Consider the following 27,629-nt stretch of genomic DNA (forward strand, 5'->3'; position numbering starts at 1 on the left):
AATTGTAAAGTATATGGTATGACTGCGAGATCATGTAAAGGTGTAGAAGAGGAATGCTGGGAGGTGGTGCACTGACCCTGATGGTGATTAAACCCAGGTTTACTGTTGGTTGACATCACCTAACATTAGGGCTGGGACGATATGCTTTTATCCCGATTTGATTCTTTCCCGATACATGGGTGCCAATTTGATTTGTATTGTGATTTTCATTCATTGCGTTTCTAGTAGTATTGCGATTCAGTAGTATTGAATATTGTGATTTTCTTTACCTACTTTAACAAAACAAGTTGAAACACTTCTAGAGATAATATATCATGAGACATTTCTAAAAAAGAATTGCTTTCTAAAAAGAATTCACATTGCATGTGAATCTGACATTTATTTCATTTGTAAGAAGTACATACAGTAACATGGATTTTTGCCATTTTCTGCTTTCGCTCTTTTGTGCCAGACGGATATGATGTAGTCACCGACGGCGGTACCATATGAACACAAAATATTTTAGGTGAATCATTGGTAAAAAAAATATTGATTCTAGGGAAAAGAATTGATTTTAAAAATCGTCGCAAAACAAATCTAGATAGGATTTTTTGATTCCCCCCCCCACCCCTACCTAACATGGTGTGATCTAGATATGTTCTAATGTGAAGTAGAAAGCCAAAGTGCTGGTTTTCAAAGTTTTTGTTTCTAGACAGTAACTGAGAGTCTTATATCTTAGGTCAAAAGATCTAAGTGAGATGTGAAATCAATTGTTTTTTATGTTCTGCATTGATGGGACATCACCAAGCACAGTTACAGTAACAGAATAAAGGGACATCCCATCATGTCATTCTCAGTTCGAACTTGGAGTTTGCAGCCAATTATTTTTTCATATCAATTAAGCTGTTGATTATTTCTTTGATCAATTGTTAAGTCAGCCAAACATCACCCAATGATACTTATATTAGATTAGAATATGATTAGAACCCAGTTTAGGTATTGATTACAATGAACAGAAAATATGTTTGAAGACCTCTACAGGCATCTTCACGCCACCTTCAAACCAGTTTACTCATAGAGGAAGAGGAGGTTAATACTCATTTGCTGAAGCTTCTTCTTCGTTCTAAAGAAATACTCCATTCTAAACCTTTTTTCTGCTTATAAAACTCCCAAGCTTGAAAGATTCTGCTCAAGTTTGTAGCTGCTCTGTCTTGGTGGACAGTAGCTGCACAGCCTGTACATTGTATTTCAACAGTGAACCAGTTTTTAAGCAAAAAGAATGTATTAAAATGTGTCTTAAATTTTCATAATTCCCCCTGCACCATTATGCTCCACTTCTGTCCATTAGTATGCTCAGTACAGGCTTTCCCCAGGAAATGCTTTAGCCAGATCCTGAAGCATTTTGTCTCATGATCAATTTAGAAGACGACAGCCTACAACAATAGTCCCACTCATTATATATATGGTAGTCTCTTCACTTCTAGTTGCATTTCTTTAAACCAATCACAATCGGCTTGGGGGGCGGGGTCTAAGCTCCAGACGCAGCAATGATGGGCGGTACCTCTGCAAAATAGTCTCAGGAAGGAACTTGTTTTAATAAAACATGTGCACCCCACAAAAGAAAACGCCACATACAATATTAAATTAAGTTAAAATGTTCACACTGTACAGTAACGTGAGCTATTTAAATTAGCTGGATACATAGTTAAACCCCATTAGCTCTTACCAGTGTATCTCCGTATGTACTTCGTCCACAGCAATCCCACCAGTCGCTCCCAAAACGTCCCAGTTAGAGAGGAAATGCCCTAAACATATTCTTTGTAAATCTTTACAATCATTCCCTGAAAAAAACAAGCAGGCCTGCCTAGTTGTTGCATGATTCAAATCTTCTTTAAAACTTGCTATTTTCAGCGTGTAGCTTACTAGCTTGAAGTTTGTTGTTGTTTCCCGAAGAGAGAACGGCAACACAGAGAGAGGAAGGTGAGGGACATCCGGTCGTGGCTCAAGCGCCGGATGTCAGGCAATTATCCTAGAAATGTAGTTTTGTTGATCCAGACTAAATATCTGGTATTCGCTGTTTGAAATAACACCTGATGTTAAGTTAAGAATTGTCCTCTTGATTTTGTACTGTGTGTAAGGCTCAATATTGTGATTTATACTGATAGACTGTAGCTTTAAATAGCAGACCAGGGGGAAGTTTTACAGCAGTACTGTTATCTTATTGTGCTTGCTCTCTTTATTGAGGAAATTCTTTCTCAGGAAGAGGAATTTGTGTGTGTGTGTGTGTGTGTGTGTGTGTGTGTGTGTGTGTGTGTGTGTGTGTGTGTGTGTGTGTGTGTGTGTGAGAAAATGCCAAGGACTGTGGAAAGACACACATGTACACACATAATAGTAGTGGGGTATTGTAGTGTTGATGTTTATCTTGTGAAACCTGGTGCTCACATGTCTTAATGATTACAGGCTGCAGGTAAGATCTGCAGGTGGAGGTGGCCATGCAGACCAAAAATTCATTCCTGACATTTTTGAAATGTTTAACAGAAGTCAGAGAGGCTTTTCAGAGGGAACTTTGAAGGCTCAAATACTTTGTTTTTCATGCATTTAGGTTCCCCCCCTTTTAAAGCTGTCTGTGTTGGTGAGGTTTAGAAGATTTAGCTGTAAACTGATGAATGTGTGACACCAATATAGCAAACAGTTGTGGTTGATCTTAGCAGAGTAAATCATGGCTAACCACACACACTTCATTGTTACTTAGCCAAGCAGCAAGTTACATCATGCAGCCACAGGTCCTGGTATGTCCCACCCTCTAACTACTCCATCCAGGCTTTAGTGAGGAGTTGTAAAGGAAAGTCTGACAGTCTTTGTGGTGAGTTTACTCCACAGTGCTCAGGTCGAGTTGAGCTCTTAGCTCATAGTTTAGTTATGCCTTTAAAGCCCAGGGTGTGGTCTGCAGAGGAGGGATCACAGACGCCTTGTTCCCTCCTCCTTTTCTCCCGCTCTCTTCAGCTCAGACTGCTGTTATTATGAAACAGCCTGGCTCCCATCCAGACTAACCCTGCAGAGGGCCCACTGAGAGCCAGACGCAGAGTAGGACAACCTCTCTCTGTGTGTCTCACATTGATTGCATGCTTTGAAACTCTCAGCAGCGTCTTGCGACTGAAGTTGAGCATATCATCTTTGCATTCCTCACATTTTTGTTGATTTGCTGCCAGCTGAATGAGTTGCTTTAGGCCCAGATGTTCATTCAGAGTCACTTTGACAGTGGATATGTTGTGGTCAGACAAAGAATTACAATAAGTAGCCCAGTTTTGGTTTGGTGTTATGCATGAAGGTGCTGCATAGTTTAGTGTTATCTAAAAGTTTTTCAATGTCATGTCCACATTCTCCACTGGTAGGGGTGTAACGGTATACAAAAATCACGTTCGGTACGTACCTCGGTTTTGAAGTCACGGTTCAGTTCATTTTCGGTACAGTTAGGGGAACAAATGCAAAACTCCCAACAAGAAAGTAAAGAAGCAAAACAATGTGCTTGTTGTTTATTATGAACTTTTGTAAATAACAATCAGTTTACAATTATTATTTTTAACAAACTTTTAAATGATTTGTAACAAATATAGCGGGGTAGGACTTTCTGGCTGAAATGTGGACGAAAAGGAATTTCATACTGGGGCTCAATCACCTTCACTGTGTGTTTTTTAAAGCGTAAAAGTGTTTTCAACTGAATATGGTCGTAGCTCCGCTGCTATAAAAACACCAGTGGGATTTGTTATTGCTTGGGCCTGATCTGAATTACCAGCAAAGTCTGTTAAAATGCAGAGGGGAGCCGCGTTTGCACTACGCTCCTATGTTCCTTTCTCCTTTGTTTCCTTGTAGCAGTGATATACACATTCTCGTGTTGCCGTTTTCAAGTGAGTTAGCAAGTTTGACGTGTTGCCAGAAACATCCCGATCACTAATGAGCAATGTCGGCACACTACTTTCATCTTATCCACTTAATTTTGTCCGTTGTATTTCACCGGGAAACCTAAGTGTACCACAAACAGGAGACCTTAATGATAACGGAGGGTCTTCAAGCTCTGGCTTCTCTGCATTGGCCATGATGCTAGCTAGTGAGAGGCTTGGCTGGGATAAGCGTACTGTGTGCAAAGTGTGTGTAAAGTGCTCAAAGTGCAGTGCCGAGACTAAACAAACTTCTGATTCGCCACTTAATGTTAATGTGGGAACTTAGAATTGAAGTATGTTCCGCAGGCGACTAAACATTTGAATTGGTTGCACCGATGTGTGTGTGTGTGTGTGTGTGTGTGTGTGTGTGTAGCGTTGGGTTCAGACAGGAGGCTGAAGCGCCTCAAAGTGCTGCCAACAGACAACTCTACATGTGATCAGAATAAAAACAGAGGAGCAGAATCCCATGTTAATTGGCAGAGAAATGCTCTTCTGGCGTGAACAGCCAGGCTGCTGCTCGCCCGAGATTTGACACATTGCGACAAATTTAAATTATTATTCAGACTTTAATAATGTGATATGATTTAATTTGGACCTATATTGCCCTAACTATGAAATCTGTGTTATTTATTATTTAACTTTTTTAATTATTTCATAATAATTGTCTCTGTTTAAAAAACATATTTCCTGTGGATGTTTACATTAAAGCTGTTGTAGTTAGGGTTGGGTACCAAAGGCTGTTGCCAAAATGACACCAGTTTCTATAGGACCGGTATTTACTGGACTGAATGACAACGCAGATTTTGGTGCCTCATTTCGGTGCCACTTAAATATCTGCGCTTCAATCTGGTCCTCCAAAATGGACGTTACAGGCAACAGAAGCATCGCTGCATATGACTAGTTAACATTACTTAGCAGGTAACGTTGGCCTACCCTTGCATAGTAGATGGCTTCAACAGCAGTCTAAAGTGTCCCTGTTTTTCACTCAAAAGGATTCCAACACCGGCACGTACAACAGTCTGCAGCTGAAGACACAGTGTAGCCTATCTGCACTGACATGTAGTAGTTCTTCTTTTTGTTGTTGAACAGCAATTGACTAGTAAAATACTTTTTTGTTATTACATTTTAAATACATTTCAAATTTAAATTTGACCATATGGTCTTAGCAAAAACCGAGCCATTCTTTAATGTTGTCGTTTTGTGCTCTTTTTAAAGTATCGGTTCAGGCACCAGCACCGTCTTAGCACAGGTAGAGTATCACAAAAAACCCAAACGATACCCAACCCTAGTTGTAGTGGCTTAAGGAGATCACTACTATTTCTTAAGTGGTTAGACATTCTGTCCCACCGCAACGTGTCTGGTTATAAATACAAGAGGATACCAGTCTGAATGCTTTATTCATCACTACCACACAGTTGGCACACACTTTCATTTAAAGTTGCAGTGCAACCAATGTAAGAAGTTAGTCGCTGGAGTTGTAGTTTGGAGGTTCAATTTATAAAGGCTGGCATCCTGTCAACTCTCCAGTCTTTGAGTCCGTTATGTACCAAACCATATCCGTGACCGTTTTGGGTCATATCAGGAACTTAACCCCAATCAAAACTTGATATTGTATTGTTACTGTTTAATTTCTTTTAGACTTTTCTTAAGCACAATTCAGTCATTTGAAAATATAATGGTTCAAAACATGGTGTAACTGGTATGCTCAGATCATAATTGAGCAAAACATTTTGTGCATACTTCATTTACTGAGAGCCAGTGCCTGCTTCGTCTGTGAGGCGAGGAGGAGACAAAGGGCTTCATTTCAGAGGCAGCTGGCTTCAAACCGAGTAATTTCCTGTAGGCTGGTGTGTGAGGGAGCGCTTCAGCCCAGCATGTTGTTTACTATCATGAAACGCCTGCAGCGTCTGCCTAGAGAGTGCTGCTTTTTCCCTCCTTTTTTTCTCTCTGGCTTCACTTCATCTTAGGAAATTGAAGGAAACTCCTCAAGTTAAAGCTTCTCTTCCACCAACCGTGTTTTTTTTTTGGTTTTTTTTATCCACTCACATTTTTCTCCTGCATTTTTTAAAAACAGGAATCCATTTACTACGTTCATTGAAAGCAAAGTTGTGTATAATAGCAACCTGATAAACCGGTTTCTGTCTGAAAACTTGCTAAACAAGTGCTAAACACAGCTTTCCTCTGAACGAATGAACTTAGCGAGCTAAAGGCACAAGTTTACAGGAGGATGTTTGGAGGGGAACAGGTGGGCAGGGTGAGACAAAGTCCATTTAGACTGGGGTGTATACTGTCCCTGTAATTGCTTGAAAATAGAACCATCCCATCATTCAAACATCCCAGAAAAGACAAAATGCTGTAGAGATGGACAGGGATTTTCCATTGGACTACTGAAGGATAAGAGAGAGTTTAGTTTTTGTGAAGGTTTGTAGAGGCTGCTAAGATTAATGAATGAATCGATTTGTTGTCAACTATTAAATTAACCTATTATTATTATTATTATTATTATTATTATTATTATTATTATTATTATTATTATTATTATTATTAACTATTTTGATGACCAATTTATCAGTTTTAGTAATTATTAAAAATCCTCTGATTCCAGCTCCTTAAATGTGAATATGTTGTAGTTTCTTCTCTCTTCTGTGACAGTAAACTGAATATCTTTGAGTTGTGGACAAAACAAGACATTTGAGGATGTCATTTTGGTCACATTTTATAGACCAAACAACTAATTGATTAATCAAGAAAATAAACAACAGATTAAAAAAAAAAGCACTAGTTGCAGTCCTAAAAGTTAGTGCTTTAACCAAAAGATTGTCACATGTGAACATTGTGTTATCTTGGCAAGCAGCCCATACCCAGAAACATAACTGTCTGTCGCGCTTTTAATTATTACTTGCTGATTACATTGCCTCAGGACATAAATAAATCCATGACAGTCCCTGACCTGACCCTGATGAGTACACTTATGGTGCTTACCCACTGCTAGTACCAGCTCGGCTCGGCTCGGCTCGGCTTGACTCGGCCACGTTGCCCCGTCCTCCTTTTTCCATTGCAGATATAGTACCGCCTCATGCGTGAGGCGAGCGTGGCTGGTCGTCATAGCGACACCACAGGAAACTGCCGTGACCTAACGCAACACACACACAGAACGTGGAAGGTGTGTTGTTTTGGATTCTCGGTATGTGTCTGTTTGACAGAAGACACATTTAGTTTCTAAAGAAGCTGGAGGCAGCAAAAAATACACCGCTGGCTAAACTATTTAAAAACGGCGGGTTTGTTCAGGACACATGATGACGCAGTGATTAGTGACTATTCTCTCCGACCAATCAGTAGTCTGCAGGTTTTCACGTCACCTTTTGGTATCGCCTCAGCTCGCTTGGAACCTTGACGGAGGTGATACTAGAAAAGTACCTGTTGGCAGGTACCTGTGAATTTTTTTCATAATGGAAAAACAAAAAAGTAGAGTAGAGGCGAGTTAAGCAGGTACCATGTAATGGAAAAATGCCATTTGTCAATGCATTACCAACCGGGTTGCCCTGTCGTCCTCCCTCAGAAAGCCACAAGGAAAACAGACAAGGTTCGGCCGGACGAGTTGGATGTCACCGTGCTGACCGATGCAGGCCTGAAGGATGAGCTGCTCAAACACGGAGTGGACGCAGGGCCGATCGTGGGTGAGTGCTCACACTAGCAGAACCAGCAGCAGGGTCATATGAAGTTAAAGACTGATGTGACATCTGCCCTCAGCACACAGAAACATGGCTGCACTTCACACATACAGAGGGATTTGGTGTTAGTGCTAAACACTGATGGAATCCATAAATATTCACAATATTATTGTTTGATAATCTTTTGAACTTTTCTTTTCAAAAATTTAAATGTCTGAAATAATTTCAACATATTCAATTAAATTAGATCAAATAGACTTTTATCCCAAATTGGGAAATTTCCGTGCTACAGCAGCAAAATATCAGACACACAGCACACATACAGAATATACAAGAAATAATAGAATAAATAGGATAGAAATCAAGAACAAATATTCAAAAAATAAAGAAAAAAATACAAAGGAAAGCATGTACAAACGTATTTACAAGTTGGGAATACAATTATACTTTAATAGTATTTTTATTATTATTATTATAATTATTATTATATAGTATTATTAGCAATAAAGCACATTACATTATTGTGTTTGCAATTGTATACTCAAATTTACTAATGACCTAAACAATATAAGTCTCAGTGGTTTATCAGAGTGACGTTATCATGAAACTACTGGCTGCTCTCAATGTTGATTGGCAATCTGGAATATGTAGAGACTCAATCATTTTCATAACTATTGTTTTCTGCTTCTTGAGTTCAAGTTTGATGACAGTGTAGGATTATACAGGAGAAGTCCAGGTTCTCTAAACAACCTTTCAGCTTTTTGTTCAGCAATAAAGATTCAGATCTAACACAACAGACACATCCATTTTGAATAATACAGCTGTCTACGCTGGCCGTGTAACAGCCTGCATGCGCTTCTTTTTCTCCTTAAGTGTACGTATACATGATTTGTGTTTTGGGCTGTGAGTGCAGAGCTGAAATGCGGCAGCTGTTGCTGTTGTGCTACTCACCTGCTGCTTTTGTTGCACGGGCAGTGTGCAATAAAATAGTTGTCCATCCATAGAAGACTGGGTTTACCACCTTTACACTATTGGCCTCTCACTGGTCTTCAGTGTTTTATTGAATTGTCACAAGCCTGTCAGGCTGGTCATTTTACTGATATTATGTAATTATTTCTATTAGAGGTGTGACGAGATACGAGATCTCGCGAGATTAAAATGTAAAAGGTAAAAATTGTCTAGTGATAGCGGTCACAAGTGCAGAGCAGCAGCCAGTAGACTCTAAGGTGGTTGGTCTTATAATACATCTGGCTTTGAAGGTGAGTCTAGGTTGGACCTCTAAATTAGCACAAAAGATCCCACACCCGTTCGCCAAAGTTGACTCTGAGCTCACTTTTGCAGAGTGGTAGCGGAGTTGCAGTTGTAAAAAGTTGCCTGTTAAACCCAGCGTTAGAACATTAGAGGGTACAGCCGCTGCAGCGTGCAGTTCAGTGTGGCGCTGACCCGCACCGTTCGCTCTCTTTCTCTGCCTTTTTTTCCTCTGCCTTTTTTTTTTTTTTAAATAAGTCGGAGGCAGAAAGCAAAACCTAACTTTACTATCAATGATATTAAAGAAAGAGAAATGTTCCCCCCTCATCTTAAAATGGTCATAAATCAATACAAGAGCAGACTACTTTCTTGTTTAGTGCTGCCATGAAAAGCTTGGTTATGTTGTAACCTTGGTTCTCTGAGTAAAGACTATTTTTCCAGTCATATTTCTTAATTGAAGTTTCTTTAAAATGGTGTTAGCCATGGTGTTATGGTCTCGTTCTCGTGAACCCAATCTCGTGTCTCGTCTCGTGAGCGGAGTGTCTCGTCACACCCCTAATTTCTAGTTTCCCGCTACTACCATTCAGGAACATTGACAGGTCAAGCCATCTTGTGCATGTTTAATTAAATGTCTCCCCTCTGCTCATCCTCTTAGCATCCACCCGTAAAGTATATGAGAAGAAATTGCAAAGGCTGCTGGATGAGGGTCCTACACAGCTGTTGCTGCCAAAGCTGGTTCTCACAGAGATGCAAGTCAACCACAACCACAATGGCAACTCTGAATCAGACCTGTACAGTGACAAGGAGGACGGTAAGAACAGCCACTCATAAATATAAAACAACTGGAATTGTTGGGTCTTTGTAAATTATAGTGTGGTCTAGACCTACTCTATCTGTAAAGTGTCCTGAGATAACTCTTGTTATGATTTGATACTATTAATAAAATTGAATTGAATTGAACATTACGTCATCGCTTTGGGGATAACCATCCACCATCTTACCTGTGTATTGTTTACAATCACCACCTATGGGCAGCAACTATGGTTGTCAACTGTGCAGCACCTAATTGCTTTACCAAAAGAACCAGGGAGGCTGGCATCACTATGTACTAGGGTTGGGTACCGAGACCCGGTGCTAATATGGCACTGGTGCCTTAACGACCGGTATCTACCGGACCGAATAGCAATGGGGATTTCGGTGCCTCATTTCGGTGCCACTGATGTGTCTGCGCTTCTCTCTGATGCTCTGAAACAGACGTTAGAGGCAACAGAAGCATTGTTGCACGTGACGCTAGTTAACACTACACTCTACAGCAGGTAATGTTAGCTTACCGCTAAACAGTGTAGAGTGTGACTATATTTCACTGTAGAGGATTCCAACACCGAGACGTAACAGTCCGCAGCTGCCGTTATAGTTAAAGTTATTACATTATTATTAAATCATTTAATTTAGACCATATGGCCTTACCAATGAACAAGCTGTTATTTAATGTCGCCGACTGTTGTTTTAGTACCCTTCTTTTTTTTTACTTTCTTTAAAAAGTATCGGTTCATGCACTGTTTTAAAAGTTTCGCTTTAGCACCGGTATCGAAAACGATACCCAACCCTACTATGTACACAGCAGTATAAAGTAGATGACATTTATGTTTTACATGTGTGTTTGCCAAAACATAAATCTCATCATCATAATAATAAGACTCTTTATCCAGTTTTAAGCCACATTTTTATGATACACTTTTTTTTTTTTAGCTGTATAGTTTAACTGGTTAAAGGATTTTAGTCATCGGATGTCTGGATTTAATGTTTTTCAGAAAAACGAGCTGAGCAAATGTGTGCGACAGCTTGACTTGGTGTATACAATCGCCCGGTTTGTTTTTATTTTGGGTGGAGGAGACCTACATACAAGTACAGTTATTTTTACTCACTGCAAACAGACACCTTTCCCAACTCTTTTAAAACCGCAAATGTCAAACCACTATTGAAGAAACAAAACCTGCACCACACAGATTTGTTATTGCTGATAACTAGCGCTCAAAAGCATTGACCTGTAAGTTATATAAATAAGTTATAACCAGCAAACATTGTTTAAATGGTAGCTACGCTAACTTAGCTCAATGGTAACGATAAATAACGTAATTGTTGTACAAAGTTATTAGTATTACTTCGGTTAGTTGGTTGGTTTGCTGCCACTTCAATCTGCATGTGTCGTGCGTAGGTATTGACCTTGATACCCGATTGGTCAGGGGATAGGACCTGAACAAATCGGGTTACGTTATCTTGCGTAAGCATGGACAGTTGGCCAATAGTAGCGTGTGAATGCTATTGAAGGGCGGGTCTTGCCTAGAAGTTGCGTGGGTTTCATAATAACGCGCCGTGCATAGTACGTAATTGCATCATTCATCAAACTGCGCCCTTTTTTTTGGGTACAGTACATGAGGTACTTTATTGCAGAGTGGATCCCCCAGGAAAGAAAAAGAAAACAGGCAAACTTCAGGCTAAAGAGGCCATTGCTGCCACGGCTACTGTACTGTTTCATCCTCATACGCTGTCATCGGGCAAATTCTGAGGAAATTCTTCAGAGGTTGTGATACAATGATTCAGGTGCTCCAAAAACGTGGCTGGATTTAAAGAAAGGGGGTCACGTTTTGTAGTTTAGTGTCGTAAACGCTAAGGAAAAGCGCAGAAGCAATTCCTTCGTTGTCGGCAATACAACTATGAAATTGGAGAAAATCTTCACAAGAGTTAAAAATGTCACCATGAGTGTACGTCAGTCTCTATGGCACCAATCTCAGAACCCATCGGTCCCATTAAGTCGTATATTTTCACTGTACTGAAATAAACAGAAACTAATGGCTGCCTGGAGGGGAAGAAATGAAAATGAAAACCTGTGTTATTCCCTGGAAAGTAATGTAAAGTAACAATTTGTTCTTCTTGAACATAAACCCACCTGCATGTCCTGCAAGTTATAGTGTGTGACTGCACTGTGTTTTATCAGAAGTGACACCAGAGCCTGTGGCAGAACCTGTGGCCGAACCTGAGCCAGTTCCAGTGGTGGAGAGACCGGTGAGGAGCAGAGGGAAGACGCCCGTCACCACCCGTACCCGAAGCAGTCAGCACCACATGGTAAGAACCGCTTTTCAACAAGCCAACTTCAGAGTTATTTCTCAACTTCATTTACATACAGTGACAACAAGTCAGCACATCAGTCTATATACCTTAACATGGACTGTCCTTGCACTACCTGGGGAAATGTTCCTGGTTTATCCAAAACTCCATCTATTGTCATAGTGATCATAATAATATTCTGTTTATTCTAAATGTGACTTCTCTGCTGCTGATGTTTAAAACGAACTCTAGTGTGATTCAACTGAACGAGATGAGGTAGGAAAGCCCCCTAAAAGAGCAGCACACAGCTGGTCACTGACTTCAGCAGCAGTATCACCCAGCTTGGAATCCACTTCATTAATCACATTCCAACACTTCAACCAAGACCTCTTATTTAACACTATCAGTTGCAGGCGGCATGGATTAACTCTAAGCCAGATTTGCAAAGAAAGAAGGAAGGCAATTAAATTAAGCATCTTTGCAAGTCTGAGCTGCAGTTCAGATGTTGGTGTGCAGTGTGTACTTAAGCAGATAGGATGGGACACCCAACAGCTGGGGTTGATTATACGGTTTCCGAAAGAAGTGGTTTTTCATTTGGAGTGTAGTCACACCCCGCTCAGTGTGAACCTGTAGGTTCAGTGTATCAGTGCTGCTCACTGCATGTCAGACTCAAAGCACATGATGTGGATTAGCTATTGCTGTGCACATGCTGGAACAACCGGACCTCTTCACACACTGACTTTTCTCTTCAGTGCTTAAGTGTTGATCTCTGTCCCTTACCTCCATCTGTTCTTTTCCTTTTCTTCTGATATTTGGCGTCCACGTTTTTTTATGCAGTTATTGTAATCATAAAACCATCCTCACTCCATTTCATTTCGTAAAGTATATTTTTACATAAGTACAATGTGTTATAGTCTCTTTTGAGGAAATGTCAGTGTGAACTCATCTCCCATATGTGAGGGTGTTATTCAGCAGTGTTGCTGCTCTGAATGTGATTGTGAGCAGCTCCTCCTGCTGTTCCCACTGTGAATGTGCACCTGTTGAGCTGAGGCCTTGAGGAATGACAGGCACGTGTAAATTTGTAGGCTGCCAACAATACAATTATATGTGCTGTACTGTGGTGGAGGAAGAAGAGGTGTGTGTGTGTGTGTGTGTGTGTGTGTGTGTGTGTGTGTGTGTGTGTGTGTGTGTGTGTGTGTGTGTGTGTGTGTGTGTGTGTGTGTGTGTGTGTGTGTGTGTGTGTGTTGTGTCGGTGTGTGTGACCCTGGTCCGTTCTTTCTGTGCTTTGTCGATAGCTCTGTTTTTTCTGTCCTAGCAGATAGTGGCTGAGGATCTCAGGCCTGTGTTGACAGATCAGGTCCAGTTGAAATCTAACAAGAGGGTTCACCACAGACTGGACAGTCCAGCTCGGGCTGAACCTCCCTCCACCTCATCTAGACCTTCTCAGGTAGCTCTGGGCCTTGGCCATGGTGGCCGTTTCACTCATTGAGTATGGACTCACAGGGCGGTTGGTTCCAATATCTGCTGATCTGTAGATCAGAAAATGCGCTTCTCCTGTTTCCTGTCATTTCGACTTTAACTGCACTTAAGGGTGGGCATCTGTTGGCAAATATGTGTGTTATCAACCGGACTGATGGTCACAAATGGGTTAGATTTTTTCACAGTCATCAGAAACTGTTAGGGCTATCACTCCTTGGTGAGATTCACTGCAAATTCTCAGGTTTGTTTCATTTGCTGATATAGCTGCTTCAAAGTAGAGCAAGACAAAAATCTAGCCCTGTTTTTTTAATACCTGGTATTAAAATTGAGTGATCGAATCATCCGGTGCTGCCTGCTCTTATACCACCGAGTGTCTGGAGCTCTGTCCCCGCGGTTGCCTGAAAAAAGGCAGCTGCCGGTTTACCATAACCTTATTTTTTGTTTCATAAAACTTCCCCACTACCCATTTTGCTATTTTGTTATTTAGTAGTCTCACATTGCAAGACCTGTCTCCACAGCGCCGTGTCAGCGCTGGAGTAAGCTGGCGAGCCCGAGTGGTCAGTGCTGCAACAAAATCGGGGAATGTTAGGTCTTCATCAGCAGTAATGTATCACGACTCCTAAGAGCAAACATGAAATAGTAAAATATATATATATATATAGATATAATGACGTACGTGTTTATATGCATAAAGAGCGGGAAAGTGAGATCCGATCGCAAGTGGTCACTCAAAGACGCATTTGGATATGGAGCTAAAAGAGTCTCAATAAAGATAAATGCACACACTACATTCACATATGCACACACATGATTCATAAATACACACACAGGATACACAAATGCGCACAAAATTCACAAATACACACAAAATTTAAAAAGCACAGAAGATTCACAAACGCATACAAAATTCAGAAAAGCACACACAATTCAGAAATGCAAACAACATTTACAAATGCACTCAAGATTCAGAAATGCACAGGACAAGATTCAGAAATGTATTTCTGATGCACACACAAATATATCTTGATTTACAAACTGCTTGCAGTCTGTGAACTTCACTGCATTTGTGTGTGAATTTTGAGACTCCCCTGACTTGGCTCGACACACAAATGCCTTTTTTTAAACAGGGAATGATCTACAACCAATCAGATATCTCCCTTGTTTTAGCCAATCACAAGAACGCACCCCACGTGGGGGATTGTTTACTTATAAGCCAATCACATGAACGCGTTCACACAGCGCTATATGAATGTGGGTGGAGTCATCCATTCTCGTAGTAATTCACGTAATGTTTTGCTCAACTTTAGGAGCTCCACACAGTCTGACGAGAAAGCAGCAAACTCCATACCCAGTGAAAGTCACCGTTTCTCGGTTATTGGACGCTCGGGGCTCGGGGCTCCGCGGAGCTCCGGAGCTGGCTGGCTGTCAGCTGCCGGCATAACTTTCGTATATTTACAGTTTGAATTTCGTCACGCCACTTATAGAACATCTACCCCAAAGTCTTATAAAGCTAACTATGGTGTCCGATTTCAATTTAATGCATTTTTGTGAACATTAGGGGTCTCCTTAGGAGGAGCTGCTAGCTAGGCTAGCTATGTGTCCCATTTAATCCTATGGGAAAGATCGTTGCTACACTTTCGGCATAATTTTCGTATATTTACAGTTTGAATTTCGTCATGCCACTTATAGAACATCTACCTCAAGGTCTTATGAAGCTAACTATGGTGTCCGATTTCAATGCAATGCTTTTTTGTGAACATTAGGGGTTTCGTTTCAGAGGTCTAAGAGGAGGCTAGCTAGCTCTCATTGATAGAGCTCCATCCAGCCGCAGGCTCTATCAATGAGAATCGCGGACAAGAGGCGTTTATTTCCATGATCGTTTGTTTAAATAACTCAACACACATATCCATTATAAGATTAACTGGAACCTGTGGTAAGAGATTGCGGGCATAACAAGCTCGCTGACCGCGCTCTCACTCACACACAGCGGCCATTTAGCAGGAAGAGGGGAGCTGCAGGCCCTGGAGCTCTGTCAGGGCAGCGGCGTTTGGAAGTCCATTAACCCAAAAAACTGTGACTTTGCGTGGGTATGGAGTGCCGTGGGCTGCCAGCCGTGACGGAGCTCCATCTACCTCCCAGCAGGCCGGGCGGCGAGGCAGCAACACAGGCAGCACCGGCCGCTGAACTCCCGACACACAGTCGGACAAAATTTGCAATTAGCCATCAATTTTCGTAAAACGGCCCATATTTGACCTCTACATAGTTGATTTCTCGCCTAAAATGTTGTCAGAAGTGAATTTAATGATGAATAAGATGGTGAAAATTCTTAAAAATGTCCCGTTGTTGGTTGTTGCTCTGTCTGCAAGTTCCGAGTTGGCAGTGGGCGTGACTTATAAGTTTGACCAATGACTCCTACATCACTTTCATATAGCGCTGTGTGAACGTGTTCATGTGATTGGCTTATAAGTAAACAATCCCCCACGTGGGGTGCGTTCTTGTGATTGGCTAAAACAAGGGAGATATCTGATTGGTTGTAGATCATTCCCTGTTTTAAAAAAAGGCATTTGTGTGTCGAGCCAAGTCAGTGCAGTCTCAAAATTCACACACAAATGCAGTGAAGTTCACAGACCGCAAGCAGTTTGTAAATCAAGATATATTTGTGTGTGCATCAGAAATACATTTCTGAATCTTGTCCTGTGCATTTCTGAATCTTGTGTGCATTTGTAAATGTTGTTTGCATTTCTGAATTGTGTGTGCATTTCTGAATCTTGTATGCATTTCTGAATTTTGTATGCATTTCTGAATCTTCTGTGCTTTTTAAATTTTGTGTGTATTTTTGTGAATTTTGTGTGCATTTGTGTATCCTGTGTGTATTTATGAATCATGTGTGCATGTATGAATCCTGTGTGTGCATATGTGAATGTAGTGTGTGCATTATCTTTATTGAGACTCTTTTAGCTCCATATTTGGAGACCCATTCTGCTCTCAGGTGTAAACTCATGTATTCAGAGTTGTCCACTTGTGATTGGATCACTCAGGACAGATGTTAAAACCAGGTCAAAACAGGCACATTGTCTTGTAAGGTGGGCCACAAACTAAGGCCTGATCTTTGAAGATGGCTGCCCAATATACATCCAAGGTCTGAAGAGCTCCTTACAAAAAGTGAGAGAGAAGTTTAGTGCTCATTATGCTCATTTTCAGGTTCATAATTGTATTTAGAGGTTATATCACAATAGGTTTACATGGTTTAATTTTCAGAAAACACCATATATTTGTTGTACTGCAGCTCCTCTTTTCACCCTGTGTGTTGAGCTCTCTGTTTTAGCTACAGAGTGAGACATCACACTTCTGTTCCATCTTTGTTGGGAGTCACACATGCGAAGTAAGTCCTGCTAGCTAGTCAGTTGCAGAGTATGAGGGAGTGGCATGCTAGCATAGGCGAGCATTATAACGTGTGTTCCAAAGTGGGCTTTTTCACTTTGTAAACCTATAACGTGCACAAAAAGATATAACACAATAAAGGAAAGAGGAAAAGCCAAAAAGCATAATATGAGCACTTTAAATGATGCATACTTACACACCTGGCCAATCACTGTGTAATGGGGTTGTGATGGTCAGGTTGTCTACTTTAGACTAGTCACGCAAATTGTCACACTCAGTTCTGACAAGCACTTTGTTTGAAGCATACTGAGGCGTAACCAGCTTTGACACAGTGGTTTAAGTTGGAAATCCAGTTCTTAGAATCCTAAAAGAAATAGTGTGCTTGCTCACTTTCTGTTTGAAACCTGTAGCTCCAAGAGGAAGAACTGGGGCTGCGTCTTCCCAGACCCAGCAAGGATTCATTCCACAAGCCAGTTGCTCTGCTAAACACTGCTCTGTTAGAGGTTAGCCTTTTGTCTATCTGCCATGTCTTAACCAAAATACGTTTTTCACAAAATCAGTGTCCACAATGTCATGTCAACACACTTGAGTAAGGCTTAATTAGTCAACACACTGGTGATGAATTGCGGGGAATAGTGCATTTTAGGATGGTGAACACTGGGCTTTGTTTTTTAACCTAAGGCTTCTAATCACAGGTGATGGGGTGGTTCAGTGATGCATTCCTTTATGTGCTGTTGCTTTTGTCCATCACACATGTCTACATCAGCCATGTAGCCACTAGCGATAGACCAATTAATCCGGCCGATTAGTGCCATTTTGAGATAAACAGGCCCCCAGGAAATGTGCTGGGCTTTAAAGCCATTGTGACATAGCGGCCAAACGCATCCGTGACGTGATGCCATGGGGCATTGACTTATATGACGGAAGATGCGTCTTTAAATCATGGGATATACTCTTTTGAGAGTCACAACCCCCGCAAAATGACCCGTTTCACTATCAGAATTTCATCTATTCAGTTTAGAAGAGCCGCACGATTAAATCATTGAATCCCCATTCAAGTTAGCGGATCGCTAAATCGGAAGTAGCCGGCTTGGCTAGCGGAAGTCTTTAGTGCGCCTGCACTGTCTAACTCTCATAGGAATGAACAGGGTTCCGTCTCGAAAGCTGTATCCAGGTTTTTTATAATGCTGTCCACATGTCAACAGAATGTTTTGAAAACTACGTGTGTCATGTTTTCATACAACCATGGATATGGTGTTGTGTGTACAGGTGATGTGGGGAAGACGGTGCAGTTTGCAAAATGGAGGAAGAGAGAGAAAATAGTGAGGAAGAGACAGGCCATAGAAAAAAGGTTTGGGATCATTTCGAGCTGATACAAAACGAAAACTCATGTACAATCATGTAAAACCTAACTAGATTAGGCAGCATCTCAGCCAGCATCAGTTCGGTCCTCTTGTGGGTGTGGGAGTTTATTTTTTATTTAATATTTTTTAAATTGGATTTGAAGTTGAACGGTCTTCATTCTCTGTCTGTTGGTCCACCATTGTGAGTTAGCAGTAATTAAATGTAGCGCCCAACCGATTGACGTGCTATTTCTTTGCATCTTTCCTTGTTGGAAGTTTCCAATTTCCGTGTACAATAAAACGCAGCATAACCGGCACTGCCAAGCTCCACCTGGGCAGACGGGGAAAGACCAACCGCTGCTGACTGACGTAAAATGCGTCACTAACTGTGTGCTGAATTTGAATTTAGGGCAGGAAAGTCGCCACAGACAGTCAGATTGTATTACTTGACAAAGCAGCAAATACAAGCGCTTTCATCAGTGGATCATATGCTCAATCACCATTGTTTTAACTCACTTTTTGATAGATAGGTACTTTCTAGACAGTTAACTAGATGAAAATCTTATGGACAATAACTTTTCAAGACAAAATATTGAACAGCTAGAACTAGGGCTGAACGATTTTTGAAAATAATCTAATTGCGATTTTTTTCCCAAATATTGCAATTTCGATTATTTTTTTTAAGCTCTTTGTCTTCTGTATTATTCAACAAAGACAAACAATAAATCATTTTATAGTATGAACACACAATTACACACTAGACAATTAAACAAGTAAAAATATAGTATACACACACACACAACAGTGTAATTTTTTACAGTGCACAGAGAGGAGCTGCCTCCAGCCCCTCCCCCTCGTGAAGTTGCGTGCTGCCGTGTGCACTTGTTCAGAGAGGCTATCGTTACGTTAGCTAGTTGCTGGTGTTCTTGTCGTGGGATTAACTGTACTAATAAAACTGTTGAAACACCGCGGCCACGCTGCTGTGAAAGCTCCCCGAACGTCATTTATCAGTCTGGTTGTTACCCCTCTCAGTGGCAGCTCCTCCACTCCATATCTTTATAACGGAGCTAGCTAACCGCTAACCGGAGCTAACCGCTAATCAGAGCTAGTTGCCAACCGAGCCTTCAGTTCTGTGTGTCTGTATCCATTAACTGCACGTATGGACTCGAACCAGAATAAAACCCTTCATTTTATTAAAATGGCTGTAAAAGTTTTAAACTACAACTCAGAGTTGTTTGAATGACAGAAATCAGCTCAAGGTACAGTGTAGCGTTAGCATGCTAAGTTGATGCTTTCTCTACGGAGTGCAGACTGATTTGCTCTCGCGAGTCATGTGACAAAATCGCAGCCTTTGCGATTAGGAAATCGCGTTTTAACATATCGCGATATTATCGCAAATGCAATTAATCGTTCAGCCCTAGCTAGAACAGTCTGGTAAGAATAAAGAGTAAAATGACATCACTTTACTATAAAGCAGCCTTTAAAACCAGGAAAAGACAACACATATATTACGATATCCAAAATTTAAGACGATATCTAGCCTCATATATTGATATAATATCGATATATTGCCCAGTCCTACTTCAGCATCTCAGCAGAAAGCATCCAGTCTAATGTTACCACCCAGTCCACGGAGCAGTTACCTTGTGTATTTTGGGTCTCAGGAACCTGAGCCATGTACTGAACCTTTTAAGACCAGCAGATAGGGTGCAATGGAGTTAAATTATTCACTAAAACTATTTAATAAATAGTCTGTTAAAACAGCAAGTTTTTCCTTAATTTCCGTATATATCTGGACACGTATAATACCGGGGCTTTTCAGCGTTGGCTGCTGGCAAAACAGCCGCCTTCTCTGTATGTCCAGCCTGCTACTTCAGTAACAGCCCTGTGTCATATGAGGAAAGTAGGCTATGCCTCAGCCTCATACTGTCAACGCTTTTTTTTATTTATTTTTTTGGCCATTAACCACTTATGCAAACTAAGTCACATTTAAAAAAAATAAATAAATCAATAAAAATCATGTAATGGAACTTTGTGCAGTAATGTGTTTCTAGTAAAACTATGCATGAATCATCATTGTGGCATGTCTCGATAAACCTTACAGTGAAGGCGTCAATAAATAAATGACAAATAATAAATAAGGTCTGATGATTCTTAATTTCTCTTTTTTTCCCTATCCTTCACTCAGGCTTCTCACTGACACTATACGGATGGTATCTGTGGTTAAACATGAAGAGTTCAAACTCTCAAAATCTACAGTTTACAGTATAGGGTTGTTAATGAACAATCAGCCAGTTGTGTGTGCAGCTGTTGGCTCTCTGCAGGGACTGTTGTGTGACAACTGTTGGCTGGTTAAACAACCTTGACACACAGTCGCACACATTGTGAGCAGGAGTGTGCCCCTCCAGATGTCCTGCTGCATAAAAGGAGGCAGCAGAAAATGACCAGCTTCCTGTCCTCTTGCAGCCCTGTGAAGGCACTCAGTTGCACATCCACACTGTCCAAGGATGTTAGTGAGACAGGTACTGTTATTCCCCTTTCACACCTGAGGGTTTAACCAGGGATGAACCAGGGTTGACTTTGTGTTTTTTTCTTGCAACTCCGGTCGAGTGGTGGGTCGATTTCAATGGGAAGTGCACACGAACAGGGGGGCAAACAGCCGGGGCGGGACAAATTGTCATTGGCTGGAATTGGGGGCCAACAGTTTGAAAAAACAACAACATACATTTTGTCTCACTGTGTCTTAAAACATAAATATATGAAAATAAGTTTTTTTTATTCTCTCATTCTCAGCACCGCTACTCTCTCTTTGATAAATTGATCAACATTGATTGTGATTGGTGGTTCCCTGTGCATACAGAGCCTGCATGTCACGCACTAGCAACAAACTGTGTATCCAAGAACCCTTACATTTGTGTAAATGACGTAATATCAGACACAGACTTCTCTTGTGGATTAGTATTACGTTTCCAGCTTTGCGGCTCAAACCGCATTACTAGTTTAGACAGACCCCTTGTTTCTTTAGAATAACTCAAAGCTTTAACCTGGCTCTTAGCTGGTAACTAGCTTTTAGTCTGGCAACTCTGCTGTGAAGAATGGCCAGTGCTTTATTTCTTCTTTGCATTAAACAAAAAAAAAAAACACTGACTACTGTTGCTTCACTACTAGAGGTGTAACGAGATTAAACATGACAAGATTTCTCGTTGAGCTACAAAGTGTCTCACAATATCCGTACACAAGTGCAGAGCAACAGCCAGCATGACAGATGAGTCTGACTTTGACCTCGAAATTAGCATAGAAGATCCCCCGCCCGTTCTCCAAAGTTGACTCCGAGTTAACTTTTGCAGAGCAATAGCGGATGAAAAAAGCCGACTGTAAAACCCAGCGTTAGAACGTTAGGGTACCGCCTCTCTCTAGCTCCCTCTCTCTCACGGCCGAGACACAAGCGTCTACAGCGTGCAGTTCACTATGGCGCTGTCTCGCGCAGACCACTCAACGTCTCTGAGTCTGAAATGAGTCTGGAAGCGGACAGCAAAACATAACTTTACTTTTAATCATATTAAACAAAGAGAAATGTTCTCCGTTCGTCCTATAACGGTCATAAATCAATACTAGAGTAGCCTATTTCCTTGTTTAGTGCTGCAATGAATAAAATGCAGAGGAGGAGAAAAGACCATCTGTCTTTACAAAAATCATCTGTTGAGTGTTTGGTGGTCATTTATTTGTGCTTTAGAACATAATCAATGTGAAACAATAAAATAAGCTTTATTTCTCTCTGTCTACTGTACAATGACAAATTGTAAAATACAAAACAACTGGTCTCAACTACTGCCAGAATACGCTTGGTTACATTGTAACCTTGGTTCTCTGAGTGAAGAGACTATCTCTACATACCGTACATATGGAATAAGTATCGGTTATGGCTGGGCGATGTGGAGAAACTCATATCACAATATTTTTGACCAAATACTTCGATATTGATATTGCAAAGATATTGTAGGGTTGACAATTGCTGCTTTCCCAAAATATTTACACAGTGACATTTGTGATAATCCTCAGTAATGTGGCTATAATGATTAAGTGGGTAAAGGCAAATAATAGAACAGCTGGAACAGTCTGGTAGGTTTAGAAAATGACATAACTTAACTGTAATGTAGCTTGTAAAACCAGGAAAAGACGACGCTTATGTCATATTACGATATTGCAATATCCAAAATCTAAGACGATATGTCTCATGTATCACGATATCAATATAATATCGATATATTGCCCAGCCCTAGTATCGGTGTAACTGTTAGTTATACAGGAGAGAAGCCAGTCATTTGAGTTTGTGGCAAAACCTTTCAGTGGTCGTTTTTTATTTTGTGATTTTCAATTTGAATAAATTCGAATTTCTCGTCTCGATCTTATGAACCCAATCTCGTGTCATGTCTCATCTCATCAGCTGGCTGTCTCTTCACACCCCTATTCACTACCTATGGAAAAGCATGCGCTTTACTGTGTCTGTGGCACTTTTCTACACACACGGGAGAGCCTCACTTCCCATAACAAACCCCGCCACACTACGTCACAAACACACGTAGCCCACATGGCCACCTGTCTTAAAGGGAATGGGTCGGCCGATAACATTAGTTATGGAAAATGAGAACAGTGCAAGTTTTCCTTTTGTATTAAGCAGCAAAAAAGTTATAGCATTTACATTGCATGACCTGCGATGTGACTATTGCACATGTGCACATCGATGCTGAAACGATATACTGATATACTTTTAATGTTATCAAACAAAAAGAAATGTTCTGCCCTCGCCTAAAATGGTGATAAATCGACACTAGAGTAGCCTACTTCCTTGTTTACTGCTGCACCTAAAAGAATGGAGACTTAAATTAAAGACAGACTGTCTTCACAAAATCATCTGTTAAGTGTTTATGGTTATTTATTTGTGCTTTAGAACGTAATCGCTGTGAAACAATCAGGAAATACTGTTATTTATCTTATTCACCTCTCTCTCTCTCTCTCTCTCTCTCTCTCTCTCTCTCTCTCTCTCTCTCTCTCTCTCTCTCTCTCTCTCTCTCTCTCTCTCTCTCTCTCTCTCTCTCTCTCTCTCTCTCTCTCTCTCTCTCGCTCGCCTGGGCCCAGGCTACAGAGAGAGCCTACTGTAAAAAAAAAAATAAGAACACACAACGACCGTCGGTGACATTAAAGAACATATGGTCAAATTTAAATGATTTATTTAAATGTAATAACTTATTTCACCAGTTAATTGCTGTTAAACGACAAAAAGAAGAATCTCTAGATGGCAGAAGGGTACTTTACAATAGCATTGAATGCACCATGAGCTTACGAGGTGCAATTGAACCCAATCAAATCCCATCAGTGTTGTTTCTCCAACAACTCCATGGTGCAGCTAGGCTACTTTGTGTCTTTAGCTGCAGACTGTTGGACGTCCCGGTGTTGGAATCCTTTCCAGCGAAATACAGCCACACATTAGACCGTTTAACTGTCAGCATTTTAACTGTGTTTAAGCCAGCTACTAGCTAACGGTAGGCTAACGTTACCTGCTGCCAAGTGTAATGTGAACTAGCGTCACGTTGTGCAGTGATGCTTCTGCTGCCTCTAACGTCCGTTTTGGAGCACCAGAGAGCAGCGCAGGCATTTACAGAGGCTTGCACAAGTATTCATACCCCTTGAACTTTTCCACATTTTGTCACGTTACAACCACAAACGTAAATGTATTTTATTGGGATTTTTATGTGATAGACCAACACAAAGTGGCGCATAATTGTGAAGTGGAAGGAAAATGATTTTTTTTTTTTTACAAATAAAAAACTGAAAAGTGTGGCATGCAAAAGTATTCAGCCTCCCTGATTCAATACTTTGTAAAACCACCTTTCGCTGCAATTACAGCTGCAAGTCTTTTGGGGTATGTCTCTACCAGCTTTGTACATCTGACATTTTTCCCCATTCTTATTTGAGCTCAAGCTCAGTCAGATTGGATTGAAAGCATCTGTGAACAGCAATTTTCAAGTCTTGCCAGAGATTCTCAATTGGATTTAGGTTTGGATTTTGACTGGGCCATTCTAACACATGAATATGCTTTGGTCTAAACCATTCCATTGTAGCTATGGCTGTATATTTAGGGTCGTTGTCCTGCTGGAAGGTGAACCACAGGTTTTCTCCTAAGATTGCCCTGTATTTGGCTCCATTCCCATCAACTCTGACCAGCTTCCCTGTCCCTGCTGAAGAAAAGCATCCCCACAGCATGATGCTGCCACCACCATGTTTCACGGTGGGGATGTTGTGTTCAGGGTGATGTGCAGTGTTAGTTTTCCGCCACACACAGCGCTTTGCATTTAGGCCAAAAACTTCAAATTCGGTCTCATCTGACCAGAGCACCTTCCTCCACGTTTGCTGTCCCCCCCACATGGCTTATGGCAAACGGCAAACGGGACTTCTTATGGCTTTGTTTCAACAATGGCTTTCTTCTGCAAATCAGGCCTTTATGGAAGAGTGTTCCATAAAGGCCTGATTTGTGGAGTGCACGACTAATAGTTGTCCTGTGGAGAGATTCTCCCACCTGAGCTGTGGATCTCTGCAGCTCCTCCAGAATTACCATGGGCCTCTTGGCTGCTTCTCTGATCAATGCTGTCCTTGCCCGGCCTGTCAGTTTAGGTGGACGGCCATGTCTTGGTAGGTTTGCGGTTGTGCCATGCTCTTTCCATGTTCGGATGATGGATTGAACAGTGCTCCGTGAGATGTTCAAAGCTTGGGATATTTTTTTTATAACCTAACCCTGCTTTAAACTACACAACTTTTATCCCTGACCTGTCTGGTATGTTCCTTGGGCTTCATGATGCTGTTTGTTCACTCTAACAAACCTATGAGGCCTTCACAGAACAGCTGTATTTGTACTGATTTTAGATTACACACAGGTGGACTCTATTTACTAATTAGGTGACTTCTGAAGGCAATTAGTTGCACTGGATTTTATTTAGGGGTATCAGAGTAAAGGGGGCTGAATACTTTTGCACGCCACACAGTTTTTTATTTGAAAACATTTTGAAAACCATGTATCATTTTCCTTCCACTTCCCAATATGCGGCGCTTTGTGTTGGTCTATCACATAAAATCCCAATGTAATACATTTACGGTTGTAACGTGACAAAATGTGGAAAAGTTCAAGGGGTATGAATACTTTTGCAAGCCTCTGTAAGTAGCACTGAAATGAGGCACAGAGATCTGCATTGTCATTCAGTCCGGTAGATACCGGTCATTATGGAACCAGTGCCATATTAGTCTCGTACCCATCCCTAAACCCAGGTCGTATCTGAATTGTCATGGCCAGGGATCAACACTAGTTGACTGGCTTGGTTTGAATTGACAAAAAAAGGGTTGAACACTGGTCAGACAACCCTGGTCCAACCCGGGTCATTGGTGTGAAAGCGGTATGGGACTGCAGGGACTGTGTTCTGTGTCACGTTCACAAGGTGGTTCCAAGGGGGTAAGCGAGCGTCCACAAAGCGTAGCTCCTATGGCGCCATTTTGATGCTACTTAACACTCACCGGTCGTTAGCATCCCATTGACTGCCATTCATTTTGACGTCACTTTGACAGAGAATAACTTTACATCTGAAGCGTTTAAAGACTCTATTTGTCCATTGTTTATTTCTAAAGAAACACGACAATGTGTAAAAGGCTCCATTACCTTGTACCTCACGTTATGGCTCCGTAGCAGACGTTTTTTATAAAAACCATGCGACTTTCTGTCGCACAGTAGAGGAATTACCGTATAGTACAGGAGAAGCTCGCAGGCTGTTTCGACTTCCATTAGCTGTTTAAGTTTAATTACTAATGTTAACTATCATTTTAGTGATCAATAATTAGCCTGTGCCTATGTTATCTCTTTAACATATACCTACGCTCTCCGTCTCTGCTAGATTGGGAATGATTGAGATTTCTCTTGGCACAGCTACCAGAAGACTTCCAACTTTCAGACAGGTTGCTCACGGCACATTTACGTCGTCTCTCTGTTGGAGGCTGCACAGTAAAGCTCAGCGCTCACTGGAAAAGAGCTTCTAATATCCTTCACTGGTCTCCGTCCAGAGACACGGGATCTGTTGGTCTATTTCTTTAACTGTCTATGGGTGGTTCAGGAGTCAACAAGAGTGGTTGGCCCAGCATTTTGTTTGAAGTGGTCACATGGTGAGAGGTGTCTAATATCAAACAAGGTACCCCTGCTGGTCCAAACATGCATGTACAGGTGATAATCATGAAGTAATGGGGAATATTTCCTTTGCATCTGCTTGCTCTTTAAATCATGCTCTCCATGCTTGTTTTGTCTTTTAGGTGGAGAAGATTGCAGCCGGCGACCAAGCCCCGAAAGTGCAGGAGAATGACGTTCTAAAGGAGCTCTTCCCCAATGACATCAGTAGTCCAACAGGAATCACGTAAGTAACCAATGGTTATTTTTGTTATCAATCAAAAATAACACTTTACAAAACAATTAAACAGACACTTCAGCAATTTATTTTTGTATTCTCATAAAGTTTGGGGACTCACAAGACTTCCCAAACTTTTTTTTCCCCATCTGAAAGTGTATGATACCCATGACCAAAGTCATACATTCCGTCATTGTGTGAAAAAAAATTCCTGTTTTTGCTGGGGACCCCCTCTAGGACCCCATGGGGTCCCCAGACCCCACTTTTGCAACCACTATTCTAACCTCCCTTAATGCAACCATAAAAAATTAAGAGTGGAAGTTTGCTTCTGGAAGCTGCACACACAATTATTTTACAGAAATTTGCAATTGCTGTTGTTAGGACTATGAAAAAGCATCTATAGTCCCTATGCAGCCAGTGTAGGAAAGGCTCCCCTTGCTTTAATTGTTGGTTTTTAAGTATTACGCACTTAGATATACAGTCCAATTCGTCTCATCTCTACTCAGTGCATTCCACTAGCACTAGGATCAAGTGCATGCTGTGCCACTAATGTCGCCAATAGTAGCAGATTGCTTGTGACTGTGTGATAGTGTATATACACCACCTATGTCCACCAAAGCCTTTCTTCCTAGCTGACAACTGAAACTGCTATTTGAAAATGCCCAGCTGGGAGTGCTAGACTGCACTTTGGAAGCAAAGAGTTTTTTCAGCTGAGACACTGCTGCGTTTGTAGCATCGCGTAAATATGCGGTGCTCCCATTGCAAAGAATTTTAAAAGATACGCTGGCCTCAGGTAGTGATGTGTACTTTGGTTGACACACATCGCAGGTAGAGTTAGGCCGATTTAGTTAATCTAGAGATAACGTTCCGAATTTAGAAATTCGATCAGTTCCTCCATTAAGAATTAGTGTGTCCATGTAAGGCTGATGATGCAGTATGACATCACTAAAACTGTGCCGTCGGTTCATTTGACTTCATGTTTACAGCTCTTGGTTCACTTGTGATAATTCTGTGTGAACAAGACACAGACCAGAATTAAGATATTGTCAT

The 27,629-nt window shown here is 41.2% G+C and overlaps 1 protein-coding gene across 3 annotated transcripts in view; it reads left to right on the forward strand.

The window, feature by feature from the left end:
• tmpoa (thymopoietin a) overlaps nt 1-27,629 on the forward strand; it is a 36,157-nt gene that overhangs the window by 7,289 nt on the left and 1,239 nt on the right. Inside the window, exons 2-7 of one of the 3 annotated variants that reach the window (XM_031316907.2) lie at nt 7,477-7,594; nt 9,492-9,647; nt 11,832-11,959; nt 13,260-13,388; nt 17,212-17,304; nt 26,488-26,588. In XM_031316907.2, the coding sequence (XP_031172767.1) occupies nt 7,477-7,594; nt 9,492-9,647; nt 11,832-11,959; nt 13,260-13,388; nt 17,212-17,304; nt 26,488-26,588 (725 nt within the window). The remainder of the gene's footprint in view (nt 1-7,476; nt 7,595-9,491; nt 9,648-11,831; nt 11,960-13,259; nt 13,389-17,211; nt 17,305-26,487; nt 26,589-27,629) is intronic. The other 2 variants (XM_031316908.2, XM_031316909.2) reach the window with 2 other exon arrangements.

The sequence above is a fragment of the Sander lucioperca genome, chromosome 20, assembly GCF_008315115.2.
Source record: "Sander lucioperca isolate FBNREF2018 chromosome 20, SLUC_FBN_1.2, whole genome shotgun sequence".
Classification (NCBI taxonomy): domain Eukaryota; kingdom Metazoa; phylum Chordata; class Actinopteri; order Perciformes; family Percidae; genus Sander; species Sander lucioperca.